At 42.9% G+C, this 23,563-nt stretch overlaps 2 protein-coding genes across 4 annotated transcripts in view; both read left to right on the top strand.

Moving 5' to 3' along the window:
- The window catches only part of eif3ea (eukaryotic translation initiation factor 3, subunit E, a), a 37,821-nt gene extending 26,348 nt beyond the window's left edge, over positions 1 to 11,473 (top strand). The window contains exons 11-13 of the mRNA XM_071205809.1: positions 9,512 to 9,614; positions 10,077 to 10,211; positions 11,306 to 11,473. Of these exons, the coding sequence (XP_071061910.1) occupies positions 9,512 to 9,614; positions 10,077 to 10,211; positions 11,306 to 11,341 (274 nt within the window). The 3' untranslated portion in view covers positions 11,342 to 11,473. The remainder of the gene's footprint in view (positions 1 to 9,511; positions 9,615 to 10,076; positions 10,212 to 11,305) is intronic.
- Positions 11,474 to 15,634: 4,161 nt separating this feature from the next.
- Positions 15,635 to 23,563, top strand: part of rspo2 (R-spondin 2) — a 58,918-nt gene continuing 50,989 nt past the window's right edge. The window contains exons 1-3 of one of the 3 annotated variants that reach the window (XM_034103085.1): positions 15,635 to 15,809; positions 15,924 to 16,022; positions 16,230 to 16,561. In XM_034103085.1, coding sequence (XP_033958976.1) covers positions 16,462 to 16,561 — 100 coding nt within the window. In that variant the 5' untranslated portion in view covers positions 15,635 to 15,809; positions 15,924 to 16,022; positions 16,230 to 16,461. Of the gene's footprint in view, positions 16,023 to 16,229; positions 16,562 to 23,563 lie in introns of all 3 variants that reach the window. The other 2 variants (XM_034103086.1, XM_034103084.1) reach the window with 2 other exon arrangements.

Genomic DNA, 23,563 nt, shown 5'->3' with positions numbered 1-23,563 from the left:
GTCTAGCCTCCTTATATCCGTAAACAAAAAGCTAATGTTTCTGCAGTCTAGCTGCAGCTTCTAGCCACGGTCTGCTGTTAAAGAAAGGACACTGAATGTCCTGAATGTGGCATCACACACAGGACTTGAGTCTGAACACAGCAGACAAAGGAGTATTTACAACAGCATATAACAACTAAAATACTGCATGTGGGTGCACACTTACATTCTCTGTCTTACTGTTACATAAATCCCATGAATGTATGAGATTAAATTAGCTTCATTATATCTCAGTGATTAAGTGAATAATAAAGTTTCTATCGGGTCACTATCAGCCTGTCACTCATTATTTTCAGGGAGGGGGCGGGGCTTGGAGGAACGGAGGAGACGGTGATCGCGGAAGCTTTTTTCCTCCTGCCTTCACAAACTTTACACACGTATATATCGTCTGCAGATTGTTAGAGGGCATTCATACTCTGCAATCCAAGACTTAATTAAATCCACCAAAAACCTGACATGATTGTAACGCGATTATTTTTGAAAAACATAAATCCCTGTCACACTCCGTGTCGCTGCGGCTCAGAGACACAGGGACCCTGTGTTTCTGAGCCGCAGCGACACGGAGTGATTCAGAGCGGGTCATTCTGCTGTTGGTTCTGGACTGGTGTTCTTGTGTTGGTGGATAAAGCAGACTGCTCCGTGTTGCTGTGCCGCTGTCACGTCTGTTCCCTGATCTCTGCGTCACCGACCGATTTGATATTAAAGTGACAGAAAAAACGTTATAGTAAAGCCGCGGCCGGAAAATCAGGAAGCAACGTTACTACTCTATAACCGATTATCTTCCGTCACTGCATCGAGACCGAATCGTCCACGTCCGCATCGCAATGCATCGTAGAAACGATTATTTTCAACACCCCTAGTCAGCCATTAATCCCCATGTTTTGGGCTGAATCTGATCTCTGATATCTATCAATCAATCAATCAATGTTTATTTATATAGCCCAATATCACAAATGTTACATTTGTCTCAGTGGACTTCACAGTTTGTACAGAATATCAGTATGACAATACGACACCCTCTGTCCTTAGACCCTCACATCGTACAAGGAAAAACTTCCGAAGAAAACCCACAGTTTAAAGGGAAAAATGGGAGAAACCTCAGGGAGAGCAACAGAGGAGGGATCCCTCTCCCAGGACGGACTGACGTGCAATAGATGCCGTGTGTAAATCGAAAAGATAATACATTTACAACATAGGTAGTCCAAATGTTTAGAAATGCATGTGTCTATAATAAGAAGATGAATCCACGAGGATGTCAACAATCCTGTGGGAGCCATCAGGGAAGTAGTATGATGAGAGTCAGGCAGGACCGCAGCAACAGGATCAGCCACGACTCAGGATCCCGGCGTAGATATAGACACCAAAAAGAAATTTGGGGAAGCTGGGTTATTCGGAACATGAGAGTACACAGGTACAGACAGAGAGAAGGAAGAAGTAAGATGTCCCCCGACAGTCTAAGCCTATAGCAGGAAAACTATGGGCTGAATCTAATCAGCCCTAACTATAAGCTTTATCAAAAAGGAAGGTCTTAAGCGCACTCTTAAAAAACGGATAGGGTGTCTGCCGCCCAAACACAAACTGGAAGCTGATTCCACAAAAGTGGAGCTTGATAAGAAAAGGCTCTGGCTCCCATTGTACTTTTAGAGACTCTAGGAACAACCAACAACCCTGCATTCTTGGAACGCAATGCCCTAATAGGACAGTAGAGTATAATGAGTTCTTTAAGGTAAGATGGCGCCTGCCCATTAACCTCTTCTACACCGCACCCCCGATACCGGGGGGATAAACGCGTCATCTGCAGGAAACAGCGTCTGAGGGAAATTCCCCTTCGATTCTATTGGCTCTAACGGTCAAAAAGAGATGTCAATCACCAAAATCGACCAATGGGTTCCAGGGAAACGGTAAAAACGGCCATTTCCACTGAAATCACCTCAGAGGTAGAGTTTTTTTTGCTAAACCTCTCTAAAAAGGTCACTTGTTTTGCATCAATCTTGATACAGGGGTTGCGTTTGGATAGTTTAAAAATCAGCTCCTAAGTTCTAACCCTATCTCCTATTCCTTGACCTCTGAGTGAAACGTCACAGGGTTAAGGGATAGTGGATAGGAGAATTCAAAAGGACTTAGGAGAAGAGACTGCGGTGATTTAGAGAATCCGAATGCACTTTCACTATCCGACGTGTTTATGATGCGCCAGCGGACGTCATTGTGTGCGTCTGCTGCTGTGGGGAAACTATGGAAACTACAGTTTTCTATAGCGGACTACAACATGGATGTTTAATAAGAACGAGGGACTCATCTAGAGACTCTGCTCCGTGCTCTGATGCTGTTGCTTTGCTTTATGAACGTGGACAACAGAGAAACATATTCTTCAGGACCAAAGTTGGAATTGAAATAAAAAATGAAAGTGAAACTTATGCTCGTCACCCTCTCCCTCCGGTCCACATTAATACTAATGATCCCAAAGATTGTATGAACTATGAAAATATCTTAAAATCAATACAGATGTATTTATTATAAACGTTAGTCCTTAACATCTATCACTGTGTATATCACCATTCAAACATCTTTTAAAAGTTGAACAAACCCCACACAGCTCAGTAAAGACTGAAATGTTCACTTTATTTGATCATTTCAGTAAAAACTAACGTTCATATTTCTCTCTTTGATTATAATAATGATGAACGTTCAAAACAAAGCACTTTGGCAACTTACCACCTATGTTTTAAAATGCTTAATAAGCACCGTAACTTTCATGATATAATTTCTCCGTCATAATCGGTTGTTTCCGTGAACGGCCGACTGTTGAGTGACGGCAAATGCTGCGGCTGCAAGGCATTGTGGGGCAGCATTTTCTCCTCTCCTTTCGGTGAGGGAGGTCCAGTGGTTCCTAAGCTAAAGGAGGTTATAAAGGAAGTTTGAAACCTCCTTTCCTTTCATTTGGAGAATTGGAACGGCACTTATCATGGCTGCCAGTGAGGGACTTCCGGGTCATTTCACTCCGTTAGGAAGCTAAGCTAAATGGACTATTCGACTGCAGCCAGGGTACTTATTAGGGATCGACCGATATGGCTTTTTCAAGGCCGATACCGATACCGATTATTAGTAATCAAGGAGACCGATAACCGATATTTGGAACCGATATACATTTGCAGTAAAATCAGAAAATCTTGGTGTCAAAATGTAGAATAACACAAACTCCACAACTCAACACAACTTCTTTGAAATGCATTTAAGCATAGCCTATATTATGTTTAATGAACTTTTAAACATCTTACAACTGGTTTCCTCTCCGAGCCCTTTTCTTTAGTGCAGCCATCTGCAATGAGTTAGAGAGAGACAATAAGTGGGGCAGCAGGCTGACATGCTTAACTAACAATAATGCTTAATTTATTATATCAAACCAATGCCTGTCTGTCTAGCATAAAATCCCAATAAGCTGCTAGCAACTGCAAAACACTATGCTAGCTAATGTTTTGCAAACTATTAAAAGTGAGGCTATTACAGTAGACCTAACGTTAGACTAGTAGCCTCACTTCTAATATTTTGCTAAACATTTGCTAAATACATTAGCTAATGAGCTTCACATATCAACCTGAAAAACTGCGAGGCTTCACTCGCAGCCCCCCCCTCCGCACCACAGTTCCGCTGCGAGACGCTGCACGCTGACTGACTTCCCGCGTCCCTGTGTAACTGGGAAGCTGATAGAATTTGATCAATAGATCGTGCTGTTTTTGCAACTTCAGCATAGGGGATTGGGATGTTTATTGAACTTCGGCTTTCAACTGATTTACCTTCGAAACACATGTATGGATCTGCCGCTCAGCGCTGCTGCTTGCCTCTGTCTGTGTCTGTGTCTGCGTTCTTCGCACCTGCCTGTAATCTGAGAAGGTCCCGCCTCTATGGCTGGCTCCCGCCCGGAAAATCTTCAGTGTTGATTGACACTTCAGTAATAGCCTATCAGATAGCGCTGTGGGCGGGACATTGCTCGTGTACAGAGAGTGGTGACTGCAGACAGAGAAACGGCCGCATCAGAGCCAAAGTGTTATCGGCAATTTTATAAAAAAAAGGCCGATACCGATAACCGGTCAAATGATGAATATCGGTCCCGATAATCGGCCTAGCCGATAATCGGTCGACCCCTAGTACTTATTATATGTTGTACTTTTGATTCCTAAAGCTTTTAGTCTACCTTACCATCATCCAAGGGTAGTTGTCACCAAGTAAAAAATAATTTTTGGACGGACACTATAATTTACAGTTTTTTTACCATCACTTCAATCTGAATTTTCTTTTAAAATAAAAAACATCTATAAAAATTCTATCCTGTGTTCTATAGGGAGCCAGTTTAAGGCAGCCAGAACAGGAGTAATGTGGTCCCTTTTCCGAACTCTAGTTAGTACACGCGCTGCAGCATTTTGAATCAGCTGAAGCGACTTAACTGACTTTTTGGTACTCCCTGATAATAAAGAGTTACAATAATCCAGCCTTGATGAAGTAACAAATGCATGGACTAGTTTCTCTGCATCGTTTTGAGGAAAGATATGCCTGATTTTTGCAATGTTACGTAGATGAAGGAAGGCGGTCCTTGAGATTGATTTTATGTGGGCGTTAAAGGATAAATCCTGATCAAATATAACACCAAGATTCCTTACAGTCTCACTGGAGGCCAAATTATTGCCATCCATAGTTAGTAGATCATTTGTTTCGTAGATTATTTGGGTCAAGTACAATAACTTCAGTTTTGGCCGTGTTTAACATTCAAACAATTTAAGGTCATCCACGTTTTTAAGTCCTTGAGGCAGTCTTGAATTTTATTTTGATAAAATAGATATTTGGTTATGCATGTTATTCTTGTGTTTCCTCCCTATTTTACTCTACAAGGTTGCTTCTGCTTTCAGAAAGCTAATTTATAGTCAATCTGAAGATTTGGAGGAAGGTCTGCATTTCAAATATTGTTCAAGAGAAGAAATGAGTTACCTCAGTCGACATGGAAAGGATTGCATTGACTGTTACATAGAGCCGTGGAGGTCTGTAGTCAAGGTTGAATCGAGGAACATGATCAGGCCCCGCCGAAATCTCCAGTTGCAGATTGTCTGGAATTGATTAGGAGTCCTGGTTCTTTTTTGGCAGACTTACTGCAATTGGATCCATTTACTTGTTAAGGACCACAAAGGTTAGTGGTAACACTGAAAGAGGAAGTAAAACGGTGATTTCTCTACTTTTCACCTTTTTTTATTCTTCTTTTGTTGACATCTCTGAAGCAGGAACTCGTATCAGGCGCAGTTTCCGGGATTTCTGTGTTTATATTTGGTGGTGTTATGACGATTGGACACAACATGTCTATTTTTGAAAGACTCCCAATTTCCAAGTCATTAGTCCTCTACCCAGAAGCCGTGTTGCACCCAAGCGTGGACTCAAATGAATTTGATGGCTGTTTTTAATGAGGACATTTTTACGGATGTTGGCCATCATGGTTTCACATTTTTAGCTCGCCCTTTTTGCCTACAGCTTAGGACACAAAAGTAGACTAGAGGCTGGCGTAATTGAGTTATTTTACACGATAAAGGTTTATGTCAAATGTACGGTAGGCAGTGGAAATGAATTTCAGCCTGCATTTTGTAATTGCATGCACACACATTTGTTTTTCTGTGTGTGTTTCCAATTTGGCTTTGTTTTCCTTGTTTGTTTTACAGGGTTTATTTCCATAGTTGTTCCCTCTGTGGCGAGACCCTTCTATGACCTCAAACACACACTTGTCCTTTGACATTTTGAATAAATGCTTCAGACACACACATGATCATTTGGACCATTTCCCTCAATTTTGCATTTGTACACAAATGCTCTTTGGTAGTTGGAATCAGTGTCCTGTGTGTTTGGATCTAACACTGAAGATCTTTCCACCTCACAATTGAGTCATTAAAAAGACCACACGATCATTTTGGTTTCCCTGAAAAATCAATTTTACCCCAAGCCGAAGGCGAGGTTGCTCCAAATGGCTCGGAGTCTCCCAAACTCTATCATATGTTAGTGTTTAACAGTGCACTCTTTTCAGGCCAGCCGTGTTAAGAAGGGAGCTTTTGAGAAGGATCCCCCATCCTCTCCTCTAATGCAGTTAGACCCCAATGTCTGACCCCCTCTCTCCAAGTGTGAGGTATCGAGACCCAAAGGAGTCCCCTAGCCTTAAGTCGAAAGCTCAGGAGCCAGAGTCAGTCAGGGGTCGAAATGAAAGTGATCCTCTTTCCCTCAAGGAATAGAATCATGGCTGTGTAAAATAAAACCAGTCATGGAGGCTGTCTGCTTGGCTTAAGGGCCAAAGGATGTCAATAGTAGCAGTTGTATTGGTCCGATCCATTCCCAGCTCCCACTCATATCTCCCTCTTTTTCTTTTCTTCCCTTCACCCATAAGTTTTAGGTAGCTGCTATACACCTTTTTAGGGAGACTGTGAGATAAAGTAACCCTTCTCTGATATACAAATGTCCTTCCTGGGAGGAAAACATTGCCAGACTTTGGTTTATAAATTAGATTAGACTTCTTCGGCTGATACAGGCCATGGCCTTGGGCCTTTTGGGTGCACCCAGTGTTCCTGTGTTATGGCGCACAGATCACGTTTAGTGGGGTTAGGGGTTAGCGTAACTCCCCGGCAAGGAAACCAGATCATGTTTGTTTTGATCATCATATTTGACCTGGACTTGACTGACATGTGCCCCCACTTTACTGAATTGCCAAACAAAACACCCAGTACCCCTGCGCAGCAATCACTTAATCACACGGGTAACATGGGAACCAATAACAAATCTTATTCAGGTTTGCCTAAGATTACTTGATTGTTAGATAAATAAGAGAATGTCAGTGAATATGTCCGAGTGGTGCTCTTAACAGGTGGTATTCACTGTTATAGAGCATTATTCAGAGGTGGGCAAATAAATATATGTATAATTTAAAGAGAAAATTGCTTATTTAGTCTCTTTATAAAGTTCCACTTCATCTTACTATGCTATTTATGAATTTGACATTTTATCTAAACGGAACTTCTAATAGACTTTCTCTGTGAACACTGACATGGGTTAGCCATCACAAAACTAAACCTGCTTTATTAGACAGCTGACACTTTCCCAAACTTGTTAGGTTCCAATTATGATCCATATGAGCAATTTGATTGTCAAACTTCTCCAGTTTTGATGCCCTGAGGTGTATTTAGCTGGCCATCAGAGCTATGTTAGTAGATTGTCGGTGTGAGTGACAGGTTCATCAGCCTCTGTTTCCCTTTCCCCTCCTCTGAGCTGCTGAGATGCTCATGAATCATCTCACAACTGCTGTTTTTCCATCTCATTATCCAGCCTGCATCACTTACACTGTGGTGAAAGTGTTGAGAGATATGCACCGTCACTCGGAGACGAAGCCTTATTTTTCTCATTATGCTGAAGTAATGCCCTAACTTTTTGTTTGTGCTTTTAATGCCCCATCGCAGACTCTGACATCATTTCCCTTCCCCTTCTTTATGTGGTTTAGCCACCATTTAACCAACATTCATGGGTAAGAAAGTAGTAGTATTTTTGAGGTAAGAAAAACATCCCAAATGCTACTTTCCACCAACAGAATGTCCTATAAAGTCCTACTCTTGAGTCAAAGTTAAAGTGTGTGTGTGTAAAAAAAAGAAAGAGTGATGAATGGAGCAGGAAGTGATAATTAGCAGAGTAAACTGTTTTTTTCTAAAGGCCTTATAACCCTTATTATTTTTGTACAAACACACACAGGTTACACACAATGTCAAATTTGTATTTCATTAAGTTCGTACGTTTTTTTTTCCAGCAGTGGGAGGGGTCTTGTTTTTTTAGATGAGAGGTAGGGGTCCCTGTAGTAATTGTGGGCAGTGCACATAAGGGTTGAGGATATTTATTGGGGCCCTTATATGAAATGCAGTAGGCGTGGAGGATGGTGGGGGTCAGGCAGGAGGAATGGGGGCAGGAAATGCTTGAGGAAGGGGGTCTAGGGGGGGGGTCTAATATTTTGAAAGCCACAAGGGAAGCCAGCTGCACTGTGGAAAGCATTGGATCAAAGAATGCCAGCCACCCTCATACCCCTCCCCCCTTTCTGCTGCGACACATCCAAGTCTAGCTGTATCAAAGAGGGGGCCGGTCTCCAACCTGGCTTTCATTTCGAGGGACAGTCCCCGTTTGACCAGAGTGTCATGACAGGCTTTAATGCCAGGTGGGGAGAGAGTGTGTCCAGCACAATGGCTCAATAATAAGAATAAGAAGAATAAGAAAAGTAGCCACGGGTGCTCACAACATGGGGTCGTCCCAGCACCTCTGATTGACTTATTCCTACAAGTCTGTAAATCAAGCGTCCATTAGTAGACGACCATTAGAAGTGTTTTTCGGCTGCGTTTCATTCTGTACACCTTTTTGCCCCAACACAATACGCCGGCCATTTATTAGCAATGTCAATGGGAAATAATGTCACTTGGCGCCTAATGGGAAACATCCATCATATGTAGTGTGGTGTTGACTGAGTTATTTGTTGCGACTACATATTTCCTATATGCATCAACACTGGCAGGCCAGTTTAATTAATTGTCTGTTTGCAAATGACTTCTCTTACTGAGGTATTTGTAACATCTGCAGTTACTGTCTTTGATTTGAATAAAAGCCCTGTGCAGATTAAAAACATATTTTGGTAAAGACAGACGTGCTTTAGTAATAATGAGAGTAGTACTTTCAGGTTGTTTGGTTAAACCATGAAATGGCATTCTTTAGACATGTCATTTGAGCAAGAAAATGTTACAATATGTGTAAGGCAAAAGTATCCCTCAAAAGATAAAGGGGGTGAATTCATTTCTTTTTTGATGTGTTAGAATATGGTAATATGAATCTCATTCAGCCAGTGGCCTAATGATTTAGCCATGGCCAAAATTATTGCGTCCTCACTTCATTTTCTGGGACAATCTGTCCAGCACGGAGACAGGCCCTCCTACCCTTTCTGTTGGCTTGTGCTGCATTCAGGACAACTCGGAACTCGATTATTTTCAACCTTCTAGCAGAAAAAGTACAATGAAACGCTGAAAGTTCACCTTCCTAAATTCAGATGAAATCAATCTACCCCAACTTCATGAAGTAGTAGTTGTCTGAAATCACACAACATTGGACGCCCACGTTTGTAATGGTAAACCATCAACTAAAAGACAATGTACAAGATATATTCCTGTATTGAAAAAAATCAATAACATGGTAAAACCTGATCCTTCAAAAAGGGGAGGCTGCTTTGGTAAGACTTTAATTGAGAGTACACTTGCAAAAGAAACATCCGTTCGGAGCCATGTTTTTGTTTGATGTGGTGTACCTGGAACGCTTGAAGGTCGGAGGTTTGATTGAAGGTCAGAAACTGGCTACTTCAACTAGGAAAGTCAAACTTTGACTCGAACAAAGTATCATAGATGGGTTCTGGTCTCATGTATCTCTATTTCTTCAACAGCATGCTGGCAGATAAACTGAACATGACGCCCGAGGACGCTGAGAGATGGATCGTCAATCTTATCCGCAACGCCAGGCTGGATGCGAAGATAGACTCCAAACTGGTGAGACCTCCAGTCTTCTTCCTCAATTAACCGGCTCAGCACTTATCTAATTAATTAAAGCTTTTTAAATGTCCCTCTGCAACCCGGGGGTGGTACTGACAGTCAAATAGCTTTTAGATGCTCCTCATGTGTGACTTCAGAGGCATAGGAGGCATTATTTATGTCCGGATTTTGTAATTGAAGGGTAAGGACATTGTAACCATAATATATCACCCTTGCTAGGTCCTTTTTGTGAGGCTCCTTGTTGAACCAACATGCTTTGGACTCCACATCACAACAGTTCTCTGTAATCAGCAAAATCATAGCCCAGTCCTCCAGAATGACATAGAATTAGAGTAGAGTCGATGTGAACAGGACCACTGGTTGGTGTTTGTAGGATGGCGTGTCTGTCAGACCAAATGTCATTGGCTTTTTTTATCGTTTTTGTGAAACCATTGTGCACTTTTTGTCTGTTTTTTCTAGGGCCATGTGGTCATGGGGAACAACGCCATCTCACCTTACCAGCAGGTGATTGAGAAGACCAAGAGCCTGTCGTTCCGCAGCCAAATGTTGGCCGTGAACATTGAGAAAAAGCAGGCCCAGAGCACCAAGACCGAGGTGAGTAACGCACGCACTGTAAACAAAAAAATTACACACCCTTCACAGGCTGTTGCTGAAGGCAACCATCCCTCCCTTTTTATAAACCGATCAGATTGCAGAGAAGGTCAACACGAACTCAGGGGCAGATCAAAGCGTTCAAAATGATCAGCTCGAAAGAACAAGGCCAAAGAATGTTGATGAACAACCATCAACAAAAGCTCTCTTTACATGAAATAAGCCAGTAAGAGCAAGTTTAACAGAGCTGACGCTTTCATCCTTCTCCATTGCTCTTCAAAGGCCTAATGACAAGGTAGAATCCAAACAACCATAAAACGATGCCTGGGCTCTGTGACTCAGCTCAGCAGCGTAAATAAGGTGGACCCTCACACAGGCTTTTGGTGCACATTACTTAAATCCTGGAGTTCCCTGCACTTAGGACCTGCTGCAGATGTCTGGCTCAGGGTCCAGTCATTCCACTTAAGTGTGTTTTTGATGTTGACCTTGTGTGTTTTTGATGTTGACCTTGTGTGTTTTAGTGGTATGTAGGACCGTTCAAGCACTCCCAACTACACAGAGTGTCATAATCACGCACATACTCTGAACCGTGAGCCGTTGCCTCCCCACTCCTTGAAGACACGCACGTCTGTCACATCAGATTGATGGGCCCGACACCTGACAGCACCAAGGCCACGGAGTTACAACAGACATGTTAAATGTTTACTTTTTAACTCTCGAGTGGCTGTCTTTTGATGTGCTCAATTACCCCTAACCCTATTGTTTGAATATCTGCCGCGGGAGTGCTGCCATAACCCTTTCCCGTTAAAAAAAAGACCCCCCTCATTAAGGAGTTTTTGTAATTAGACAAAAGAGTCTGCAAAGGGCTCACAGAGCACCATTACATCCTGCTGTCCTCAAGGCTACAAATCACTTACATAGAGAGCATTTACTGCCTACCATCTGGGCCGGCTGCTTAGGGTCCCTGTCAACTCTCGCAGAGAAAAACGTCAGCACTTAACTGCTTGCACATGTATGATACTTTTTCACATTTCCCACAAACATTTGTTTTGATCGCTATCCGTCATCTTCTAATGTTCCTCTTTCTTTTGTTGCAGACACCCAACTGGGCAGGTACCGAAACTGGATTTTAAGCGACACAGTGAAGATGGATCCATCCTGTTTTACATTGGAACTTTTTCCAATCTTTGTATCTCATAAAGCACAGTGCTGACTTGTTTAAGGCATCACCAATTCAATAAAAGTGACCAACATAACCATTTTCACCCATGATTGCCTTATTTCTCGACATTACAAGCGGCGGTTTGAGGTCTGAGTGGTCAGACCTTTTTCTATCTGTAATACTTGATGAAGTTTTAATGTGCGCATTGAGTCACCGACTGGGACAGTTAAGACTGCTGTGTGCAATGCGGCTCATGTGTGCGCAGTAATGATGAATGGCTGTTTAGTCTGTTGGTTTTATGGTGTTTTTAGTGGTTCCCTTCAGCGTGGCGGGCAGTCTCTCTGAGTGGGACGTCAGCTGGATGGGGGCAAGCAGAGGTGATGTACAGTTAGCAGCGGTCACACACTCTGCCAGTCATTCTGCCCATCTGAGGACATGAGAGCCACAAAGAACCATTAGCCAGACGGACACAATCTTTTTAATGCCCCGCCCCCGCTCTTCCTTGCCTTCGACCTTCTCATAACTCAGTCCTCCGCCTCTCTGTTCCTCCTTCTTTATCACAATTGCTCACAAACAGGCTTTCATTCCTTCACATGTCTTTAATTTACCTCTACTTGGTGTATCTTGTTTATACTAAACAAGGATTTTACGTAGAAATGCACCTGCTTTATTAGGCTAAGTCTGAAAGTGGAATGTGTCATCTCTACATGAAATGACTCTTTAACAAGGAATATGTTTTTCAGCAAAGAAGAAAAAAGGACAGGTTTTCAGCCCTACCTCTTAAATCATTGCCATAGAAAAAGTTCCAAACTGTGGGCCATAAACGTCTTTTTAAGAGGGAATGAGGCTGCACTGCTTAACGTCAGTCAACACTGTGAAACATGCAGGTGGTTTACGCACCTAGTCCCGATCCACGAGACCAAAAGCATGAAGCTCCAGTCATTCAGCACCACTCTGTTTTCCTTTCCATTGGCTTTGTTTTGACCTATAATAAGTCACGGCCACCAACCACAGTGCTTCAAGGTGGTAACTGCAACGTGTCTGAATGGTGGAGCACACTAAATGTTTTTTTAGAAGTAAAACATTTAAAAGAAATGGGAATCCGATTAGCATATTGGCTTAAAACCCAGGAAAACTGGTTAAGGATCTGGTAAAGGATCTTACACTTGTCTGTATCATTGCTGGGATGCCTTGTTCGCCAAGGAGGTAATGTTTTTGGCTCTTGTTTTGTCAAAAGGTTTACGGAAAAACAAAAAGCCCAACTTGGTTGAAGGGATTTGAAGAGACCTAAATCGAAAGATCTAAATCACTACATTTCACTTTCATTGACATTGCAAAAGGACATTTCGGCTGCATTCTTGTGGTGTTGGTATAACAACAATTTCAAAATGTCATTCATAGCAAACAATATCAACATGTTCTTTAAGCGCTCTTAACAATACAACCTCTTATTTTTAGCGTTCAACAATACAACTTGAAGCTCATTAACAAGCAGTATGACTTCCCTACACAGGAAACGGGAGCTTGTGAAGGCATTGGACTCTGAGATCTGACCTCTATTCTTTTTATGAAACAACTAACTTGTTTGTGTTCATTTAGGATCCCGTAATCTAATAGACAAATTGGGTTTCAGGGCAAATTTTAAGTAGCATTTGTCAACCAAAAACATGCCTATGTGGGCTGAATTGCATTTTCAAAATATACTTTGACTATATCACATTACTAAAATCACTAAATCTCACTTTCAGAGAAATTACGATACGACATTTGGCTGCATTCCCATGGTGTTAGAAAATGCTGTCAAAATTCGATCCCGACTTGAAACATTCGCAGAAAACGTTATCAACGTGTTGTTCAAACCCTCATAACAATAACATACATGTTCTTTGTAGCGTTCAGCATTACGGCTTTCATATCATGAACAAACCAACATCGGAAGACTTCCCAACACGAAAACGGTACCATCTGAAGAAAGAAGAAGACATACTGTATTCATCCCTTACAGGGAAATGGGGAGCTTGTTTACTATCTCATATTCCAGAATTTTACAATTGTACTGTACAAGCGTTGATTTGCATATTCGAAAGATCATACCATATCATGTAATCTTCATCTAATTTACATTTTTTATATTGGAGATGTTTACATTTCCAATTTTCCCAATTCCTTTTTCAAATCAAGCTCCTGTTCAAATAGACTTCGAGGTAAGGCAGTTTTGTCAGCTACATTTCACAGTAACAATAAACTGTATTTCAGGTCTTTAACGTTACAAAGCAGCTTTGTTTGTGAATGTCATGCTAGATTATTTCTGGACATTGAAGTTTGCCTCTTGCCACAAACATGGAGTTTCTAAGTATAACTTGAACTTTCCCAGTTTTCCTCATCCTCTGCCTTGACATTTTCAAGATTGGAGATGACCACTGTGGTTTGGGACCATTTTCCCTCTTACCTAGTAAACTGTGACGAGAGCCCACGCTAAAGAGCGTCCAATTATGGATGTGTGACGGAGGGTGGGGGCCGGGTGTAAGAGCAGCTCCCCTCATTGCTGTTATGGCACTGAGGGCTCGGAGCCAGACCATCCGAATGCTGACGTCACCCCCACTTATGTGCACTGCAACGGGAGGGAGGGGAGGAGGAGGGATGGAGAGAATAAAGTGATTGGTTTACCGGCCCCCTTCTCCATGACACATCATGAAAATAAAAGTGCCCCGAGGCCTAAATTATCACGTTCACCTTAGCCGTGCACTCTCTCATGTTGTTTTAGGAGAGGAACCCAAACCCAAGGCAGTGGGTACACCACAATGTCTGTCGCTGCTCTCTGGATAAATAAATAAACAAAGGCAGGACAAAGGTCACTGCAGTGTTTGGCAAGGAAACCACGATTCATCCTTTTTTTTTTTTTTTTTTTTACATATTGTTAGAGGCCCCCCCGCCCCTTCCCCACATATATTTCTTAAGCAGGTCCAAATGGAAACGAGTGCGTTTTCTAACTAAAGGATATGTTTTTGTTAACTGGTTTATTTGGCAAAATCAATATTTGAATTATTATGTTTAATATTAAAATGGGAGGTAGGTATATGTGTCTTCTCTGTGAGGACAAAAACATTTACATTTTTAACAGTTTTATCAAAACATTATATTTTTTAATAATGAAAGTTTGTTCCTTGATTTACACTAGTTTGGCTCATGTAATCACTCATGGAAGATATAACTCACATGTGAATCATTTCCTGAAAGAAATAACAGATTAAGTGCCACACCTAGTGGCAGAAGGGGGTAGGGCATTCACATCTTCCTCTCCAATAAGCTATTAGACGGTGAAGCAAATAATGCCATACATGTTTTGTTTTTTCAAATACATTTCCCCATAACTACAATGTGATTATTCTCCAACGAGCCTCTTTGACTAACTTTATGAACACCATTGTCACATTTCATCTCTGGTCTGTAATTTACAGACAGTATTTGAATGTCACAGAATAGAGCGATGGATCGTTGCCAGCCCTCTCGTATGCCCCCCCCAAACCCAACCCAACACAAGGTACATTCTAACTGAAGGACAATCTGCCTCCATTGACCACCTCACATGTTGTGAGAGGCCCTGGAGGAAAAAAATGTCTGAAATTATTGAATGATTTATTCATGTCCCACAATTACAGCCACCCCAACGATTACCATTAATTTCAGAGGAAGGGGGGTGTATTGCTGGGTGCGCAATAAAACAGGCGTGACGAGATGGTTGATTTGCGGGCCCCCATCATTACGCACATTGTGTAGATAATTGCCTTTTTCTTGGTTAAACCTCCAATTATTCAATAGGGCCGAGATAACTAGATTAACTGAGTTATTTTGTATCTAAAATTGAGACACTTTAACTTGTAATGTATGTAGGCCTATAATGTATTTGTAAATAAAAAAAAGAATCACTTTTTGTTGTGTTTAATATTATAAGAAAATGGGATCGCCATTAATTCATAAATAATTTAATATAAAAATACCCTAGATGTTCTTTCTCCGCCGCAGACAAGCTGCAATCCCTTTTCCACTTTTTCTTTTCTTTTTTTAAAACGACTATTTTTCCCTGTGATGTAGACCTAGCTACACTAGGACCCAGAGGCGACCTCATATACCGGGCACTGTGGGTGAGTGGTGAGTGCGCGCAGGGGGGTGGGGGTTTGACTACACTAAATGTCATCTCCAACATCTGAAATAAGAAGAAACACAAAACGAGAAAAATATCCACACGTGACAGCGGCACGGCGCTATATGAACAAAAAGGCAGCAAGCATCAGGACCAGTCTGGAGTTCAGCAGCAACCCCGCCACTCACTCTGCGCTCACTGGCTCTCCTTCCCCGTTTTACAGAAAGCAAACACATGTGAGTTTCTGCTGCTCTTACTACAGAAACACGGAGCGGATAACTTGAGTGAGGAAACGCAGGTACAGGGAATCTAAGCTTTTTTTTTACAGAGAGGAAAGAAAAGGGGAAAGGAAATCCCCTCCTTTTTTAACACGACCACCTTTTTCCCTCTTTCTCGGACTTCTCTTAACAAGTTTCTCACACAAAGAGGGATGCTGCATGTTCCCGAGCCGCACTTGCACTCAGAGGGAACCTAACAAAAAGTGCACCGGAGCGGAATTACACACTGCAAGGTATACACCGACACGTTATTCCACGGAGCGACTATTACGCACGGCTGCGCTTGTTTTATTTTTTTGGAAGGGGCGTTTGCATCCACATTAACACACAGAAGATCTTTTCTCCCCCCCCTCTTATCCCCCAAAGCATCATTGTTTAGGAAGGTGTTGATTTCATTACAGTGTTATCACAGTTAACCTCCTTTGTCATTCTCCCCGCAGCGCAACAAAGCGGACACTTTTATTGACTGGAGGATCAGCGCGCTTCATAAAATGATCCCAATCGGCGGCGCGATAACATGTCGCATCCCGTCTGATGATTGACACATTTGAGGATCGACTTAAAGAAAAAACTGGAGGAGGACATTAGAAAGTCAAAGAATTCGTCCTGAGCCACATCTGCTGGCATCTTCTTTTTTTTCTTCTGGAGTCCGGACAACAGATCACCGTCCAGATGCAGTTTCGACTCTTCTCATTTGTGCTGATCGTATTGAACTGTATGGAGTACAGCAACTGTCAGGCGCCGTCGCACCGCTGGAAGAGAAACAAAAGAGGTAAGAGGAGAGAGGGAGGGGGGCTTTAACAGATGCCTGAGGAGTGTGTGTGGGTCACGGGAGGCAACAGTCCTACTCAAATATTCTGTTAAACATCGGCTTCTGCGCAAAAAAAGGAAGCTTTAAGACAAATATTTATGACTTTTTCTGTTGTTTCTAAATACGCACAGGTGAGACCTGCCTATCCAATATTGGAACATTATAGAAACGCACTCTTCAATCAAATGTAAGTTGCAATTGAGTCTCGCAGCATCTAATATTATTGATCAACCTCCTAAAAACAGATTTTCCATATTATGTAACGAGTTAAGGGCCGGTAGCTAATGCGTAAAATGTGTGCAAAATTGGCCACGCGTGTGGCTCTCCAAAAATGAATATAAAAATACGTTTCGTCATTGGATCGGTTAATTGTATTTAAAACCACGATGTCAGAAGGGCTATTAACGCTCACTTCCCGATTATGTGGCCCCCAACAAAGGGCTCCGAATATTATTTACATGTGAAACTGCTCAAAAGCTGCTGGCGCGGATCGGTCAGAGAAAGCTGGCAGTTTACATCAGGAACAGGGGAGGGGTTGGTATTGTTGGAGTTATTTAATGAATAGACACGGAATCCCCTTCATCTGACTTATGAATTGCCCATCTCCACTCCAACCCCCTTAAGCTGCTTTTAATTGATCTCATAACCACTTTGAACAGTTGGTAGGAAACCCGCATAACAATCGCTCAGCGGAGGCGCAGGAGTTGAGGAGGGGATCAGCCCCTTTGTAAATACTAGTCCATACTCTGAATGAACGAGGAGACAGTGGGATTAGTAAAAGTGGCCCCCGCTGAGCCCTCTGAGCAGACCGGTGACATAATTCCGAGGGTGACCGTCAGAGGAGTCCGAATTGCGCAAGGGGCACGGACTTTTTGGGCACAGTAAAGCAAAGTATATAGTACAGTAGAAACATTTAAAGTCAGAGCAGAAGGAGAAAGCGGTTCTTGTAAATTGTAAGGCAATCACAGATTTAATCATATGCGCTGCGTGCCAAGGGGAACCTCCACACTCGAGCGAGCCCTCCACTGCCCATCTGCAAATAATCAGACAATCACTGCGGGGTACTGGCACACACACGTTTTTAACTCCTCTATGTGTTTCTTTCTGTGTGATTGTGTACACACAATGTCGTTTTATTAGATGGTACATACATTTTCCAGGAACCTGCTTACATTTCGAGGATATTTTTGATGGTGAAGCAGCAAAACGAGTTTGTGTGTATCTGTGGGAGAGAGGACGGGGGGGGGTGGTTGCCAATGGGGATGAGATCAAGAGGTCAATTTACACATTTGACCTCCAGAACAGCTTTAGGCTGAGTTCTATAAGCTACACATTGTTACACCCCCCAGCCCTCAGAAACGGATGTTACACTTGTCAAACTAATCCCATGCAAATGTGTACATGTTTGGCCCCCTCACGGTTATGTTGAAAGTGTATGTGTGTTTCGCATGACTTTTTGAGCCAAAAGTGCCATTCTAGCTTGCATTGGCAGCCGTCCAACTTTTCGGTATTTCCTACCTTTATTTATCACGGTTATATTGAAAGAAGCATGTGTAAGAGATCATCGTCCAATAGGCCCAGCAATGCTTGAATATTTTTCTAGCCCTCAAGGTTCCTGTGACAGCTTTATACACAGCCTGTCTGGCATGCACGCCGGAGCTATCCAAACCGCTCAGGAGTGTTGAGACCCAGACGCGTTGTTCGAAACTCAATTTGGCCCCTGCACACTCCGCTCCCCAGGCATAGCTGTTTTATGGGTAACAAAACACATCCTGCGTTATGTCTTTTTTCATTCTTTAACACGCATGCAAAAGACACGTTTTTTGCCATTAATATACTGTGTGTGCAAACCACATGACCAAGTGAGGTGAAAGGGATGGAGAATGCCATGATAATTACAGGATGTCAAGGAGAAAAAGAGTCATTGCGTATGACTGGAGCATGCTGGGATGTATGAGGCGAGATTGGGATCTTTGTGCGGTTTCTGGGCTGATCTTGTCTCACTGCATGGCAGGACCCAACCTCCCATTTGGCTAATTGTGCATATACATTTTCTTCATGTCGAACACATGACAGAACATATTAATTTTACACCTCCTTACCTCCTATCCGGCCCCACTGGAAGGGAGGAAATGGTGCCAATGAGCCCTTCTATGATATCATAGCGAGACACAAGGGTATTACTTTTCATTTTTATTCTCTGGCTAATGATGCCACCTGCTGACTACATAAAATCAGGGCTCGAGTACCAGCGCTGCCTGGAGGAACAGCGCAGTGGGGCCCTGAGATGTTTTGAACAGGCAATGAATAGGTAATAGCAGCGGAGAGTGGTGAAAAGTTGCCATGTGATACCGTTAACCCCATCCGCGTCTACCCAGAAAGCCCCCACATTTGAATTCCCAGCAGGCAGCAGAATGTTTCGGATCACATTCGACTGTGTAATCTGTCACTTCAACACCGTTCCCAGATGTTTTAGAAGGATAAAAGTGATTAGATGAAACTAATGCAGCCTAGCAGGGTGGAGGCAGTGAGGTCATGACATTTCGCACCTTTGGCAACAAGGGCGTGTGGTTACTTTTTGATGCAAAAATATGCAGAAAATAGTCCTAATGTGTGGCTGAATGTGCTCTTATTTCAACAAAGAATCCAGGAACTTGATACTTTAAGACACTTGTGATTGTGGTTTATGATAGAAATGCACAAAAAAGAAGACATTGGACATCTAAAGTCGGTCTTTGGCTGTATAAATGTTAAAACTAGAGCGTGTTTGGACGCAGATAAATTGCGGCCCCTCTTTCCAAGCCCTGGAAATCAGTCCTCAGTGTGCTGAAAGCTCACATGAAGTCCCAGGTTTGAGGGTGTAAGTGTTAATGTTGGAACCCGCTTCTTTCAGCGCAATATAATACGTTGATTAAGTGCTTAACAGGGAGGCCAGCATTGCCACCCTTGCCTTTGGAAAAAGTGAAAAAGGCCCTTCTGATGGCACGTCTTTTAACAAGGCTTTCTCACATGATGCCACTCTAATCCAGGTGATGTGAGCCCTGTTTCTTTCTTTTTTAAAACTCCTTTTAAACAGAAAGAGTTTTTTTTATTTTACTCATCACTTAAATGGCAATGCTGGAAAGCGATCTGAGATTTGACATCATGGAAGAAGTTGTGCCAGTTTGAGGAGAGGTGGGGGTTTTTAGGGGGATGAGGACGGCATATTTAAGCAGATCAGCTGGAAACGGCTGAATGTGAACAGCATCACCTGAGAGGGATTACAGCGAGCAGAGTCTTGACCTGAGCCTGAGCTCCGGCGTCAAGGAACAGAGCTCTTGTCTTTCTCTCCCAGGCTTCCATAAGTGTAAATCTGAGTGTGTGTGTGTGTGAGAAAAAATACACTGAGACACACGGACACCCAGCAGGTGCATGTTCCCGATGCTCTAATCAAGACATCAAGTCCAGGACATTGACACACACACCCCATCCCACCCCCAACTCATCGACCAATCACGTCCACGGTCGGTCTCGGAGATTATCATGGCCATTAAGGACAATGATTCACTTATGTGCCGTATTGATAAATCACATTAGTCTGACCCAGCCTCCGAACTCTGTCGAAAGACTAGCTCCTTGTTTGACCTACTAACCCATGCATGTCGATCCCGGGCTGTAGCGCAGCTCCTGCTCCGAGTCACAGCGGTATCAGATGAATCCGGTGAAAGGCCCCTCAGTGCGTTCATGCCATGCTACACTGCCGGAAAAAAAAAAAGCCAGCAGAGGAAGAAACATGCAGTGGCATGAACTTTCGGCTGGTGAGAAAGACACAATGAGAGATTATTTGGGGCACCACGTGACTGATGATACGCTTGACTTTGTATTCGTTTTCCCTCCGGTCTATCCTGTATCGGAACAATTCGATTGCTTCTAATGAATCGAATTGGCTAAATGATTCCTGTATCCCACATTTTTGGGAGAAGGTTTGGGAGTTTGAATGAGTTGCAGAGCTGAGAATCATATAAATGTGTTGCGTCATATTTCAGTATTTCACATGGATGAGAAAGCTTGTTTTGTAACATTTCTGCACACTTCCACCACGGTAAAGAAACATTCATTGTGAGCATTTTTTTGTTGAGGGGAATTCACATGACAATCATTGTCATCCCATATGCTGGCAAAGCGTAGCGCCAAACAGATGGTTTTATTTTAGGCTACATTTTACCGCTCCGTAAAACTTCATTTTTTTCGGAAATGTGAAATAAAAAGAACGCATTATATAAAATCATCTAATACACTCCATATTTCCTCATGGTGATTGGAAACTCCTGAGCAGCAGACCAAACGGTAGTGTCCCCGCAGAGCGCAGGGGCGATTTTGTATCTATGCCCACTCCCTCGAAGCAATTACACCTTAATACGCTTCCTTATAAAGCTTCTAAATATGACCAGCCAATTTGGGCCGATTCTCTCAAGTTTATTGGGCCGTAAAAAATATAATGTGGGAATCATTTCGAAGTGCCACACATAAAACAACAAGACAAAAGGAACATTTTTGAAAAGATTACTCATGCAAAGGCTTCACAGGTAGGAGAACTGCCCAGAGCAGGAGACGGGGCCCCTCAGGCTTACACTGAAATGCACTTCCAGACTATGTACCACTCGCATTACTAATACACACCTCCAAATTAATTCAGTGAAGAGCTGTTTAGAGGTAATGACGTGGGTACAATAAGCATCCATTGTGTTTTTTCCCCAGTGAATTTGATCTGGGGAATTGTTAAAAATTACCAATTTCCCATTTTCTTATTACAAAATGAAGTAACTGCATTAAACTGAAAACTTATTAAATATAATACTTTGCTTTATGTTAGGAGTTACATGAGAAATCAACAGTTGTGCATGAAATATGTAGCTGGAGCCAGTAGATGGTTAGCTTAGCTTAGCAAAAAGACTAACGGCCCGTCTACACTACAGCGTCGACAGCGTCGAAAACTCCAATCTGCCCATTCACTTTCAATGGGGTGACGTCACGTTGCCTCGCTTTTTCGCCGAACTGAATTGTGGGTAGCAGAGCGGTCCGTCTCCGCCGTCTCCGGCGTCAGAAGTTGAACAATGTTCAACTTCTGACGCCGGAGTAGCCAGCGCCAGCCAATCAAATCCCGTTTCTGAAAATCTGACAGCTGAAGCCGTAGCCAATCAAACCGCGTCTAAGCTGGGAGAGATATCCCGCCGTTCATTTCTATATTTCAAAAAAAGTCGGAGGAGAAACTAACTATCGCCGTAGCAATCACCCGGTTTTGTATGACCAGACCCTCTTCACCTACCGGGATACAAACCGGAGGAACCAGGCATGGAGGGAGGTGGCAGAGACAGTGGGGGAAACTGGTAGGTTTTCGCCTGTTTGGGGAGTTTATATATATATTGCTCCCATAAAATCCCCGGGGGTTTTTGCTTTGTATGTCGGGGGCGGGAGATGTATGTGATTGGTTGTTGGTCGTGTTGCTTGAATAAAATCCCCAAGCTCCAGACACACACGCCCAGCTCCAAGCTTTTTTTGAAGCTGTAGTGTGGACGCTCCGTAACGGTACGTCCACACAGCAGCTTTAGGCGAATCTTCCACCGCTTCCAACGCTTCTCTGCCCATTGACTTTGAATGGGGATGACGTCACTTTGCCTCGCTTTTCGCCGAACTGCATTGTGGGGGAGCGAAGCGAAGATTTCCAGGATTCAAAAGTTGAGCAATGTTCAACTTTTGAAGCTGAGCTGGAAGCGTCAGCCAATCAAACACGTTTATGCAAATCTGACAGTAGAAGCACTAGCCAATCAAACCGCGTGTAAGCAGGGAGAACCAGACCGCAGTTCATTTCCTCATATTCCAAACGAGAAATTACGGTAGCAAATCACCCGGTTCTTTACGACCAGAACTATTAACGGGATACAAACCGGAGGAACCAGGCATGGAGGGAGGTGGCAGAGGCAGTGGGTGAAACTGGTAGGTTTTCGCCTGTTTGGGGAGTTTATATATATATATATTGCTCGCATAAAATCCCCGGGGTTTTTTGCTTTGTATGTCGGGGGCGGGAGATTCATGTGATTGGGTGTTGGTCGCATTGCTCGCAAAAAATCCCCAAGCTGTCAGACACGCCCAGCTCCAAGATTTTCAAGATTTTTGAAAAGCTGCTGTGTGGACGTACCGTTAGAACCGGCGGGGACCAGCTAGCCTGGCTCTAGGAAGAAACATCCACCTACTTGCACCTCTCAAGCTCAACTGTTAACCGAGTTTTAAGCCTTTATGTTTAACTGAGCTAGCTAGCTGCTAACTGTATCCTCATATTTACCATATAGAAGTTGGTGCCATGATATTGCACGATATTGATATTGCACGACCCAATAATCCCCAAAACAACAGACTGTTGTGTGTTGCAGGGTATTTTTGTGGCTTTTAATCTAATCTGACATTTTACAGAATATTGTGATTTGAGAATAATGGTCCGTCAGAAGAATGGACAGTCCCTTTGACATGAAAGTGGTATGGATCATTACGTCTGACCTTTGAGAGGAAAGAGGTGTATTTCCTACACTACAGTATTGTAACTACTTTGCTCAGACTTGGTAACTGATCCTATTTAGTAGGCCATATATTCGATTACTCACCTTCCCTAAATTCCGATTAAGGAATCCAGGAGCCTTTGGAAGGATGCTTAATGTCTAATGTTTGTAAGGCCACACTGTATATACTCTTGTTTGCCATGTCACTCTGTTCCTCTGTGTGCATACTTACTTTGCATTGATCTGCTCGTCCTGGAAATCTGAAACTCAAGCAGGCCCCTTGAGGAAATACACGCCGTGTGCAGAAACAAACACACACACTGACTCTACTTTGGAGCTTGTTAGCATCAATGCCTGTTCAAATGGCTGCCGCCCTAAAAACAGTGAGGCATGGGGCTCTGATCGCTACCCCCATGCCCACCCATTACTCTCC

Source organism: Pseudochaenichthys georgianus, chromosome 16 (assembly GCF_902827115.2).
Source record: "Pseudochaenichthys georgianus chromosome 16, fPseGeo1.2, whole genome shotgun sequence".
NCBI lineage: Eukaryota > Metazoa > Chordata > Actinopteri > Perciformes > Channichthyidae > Pseudochaenichthys > Pseudochaenichthys georgianus.
Note: the sequence above shows the minus strand (reverse complement) of the source record. Positions and strands in the feature narration are given on the sequence as shown.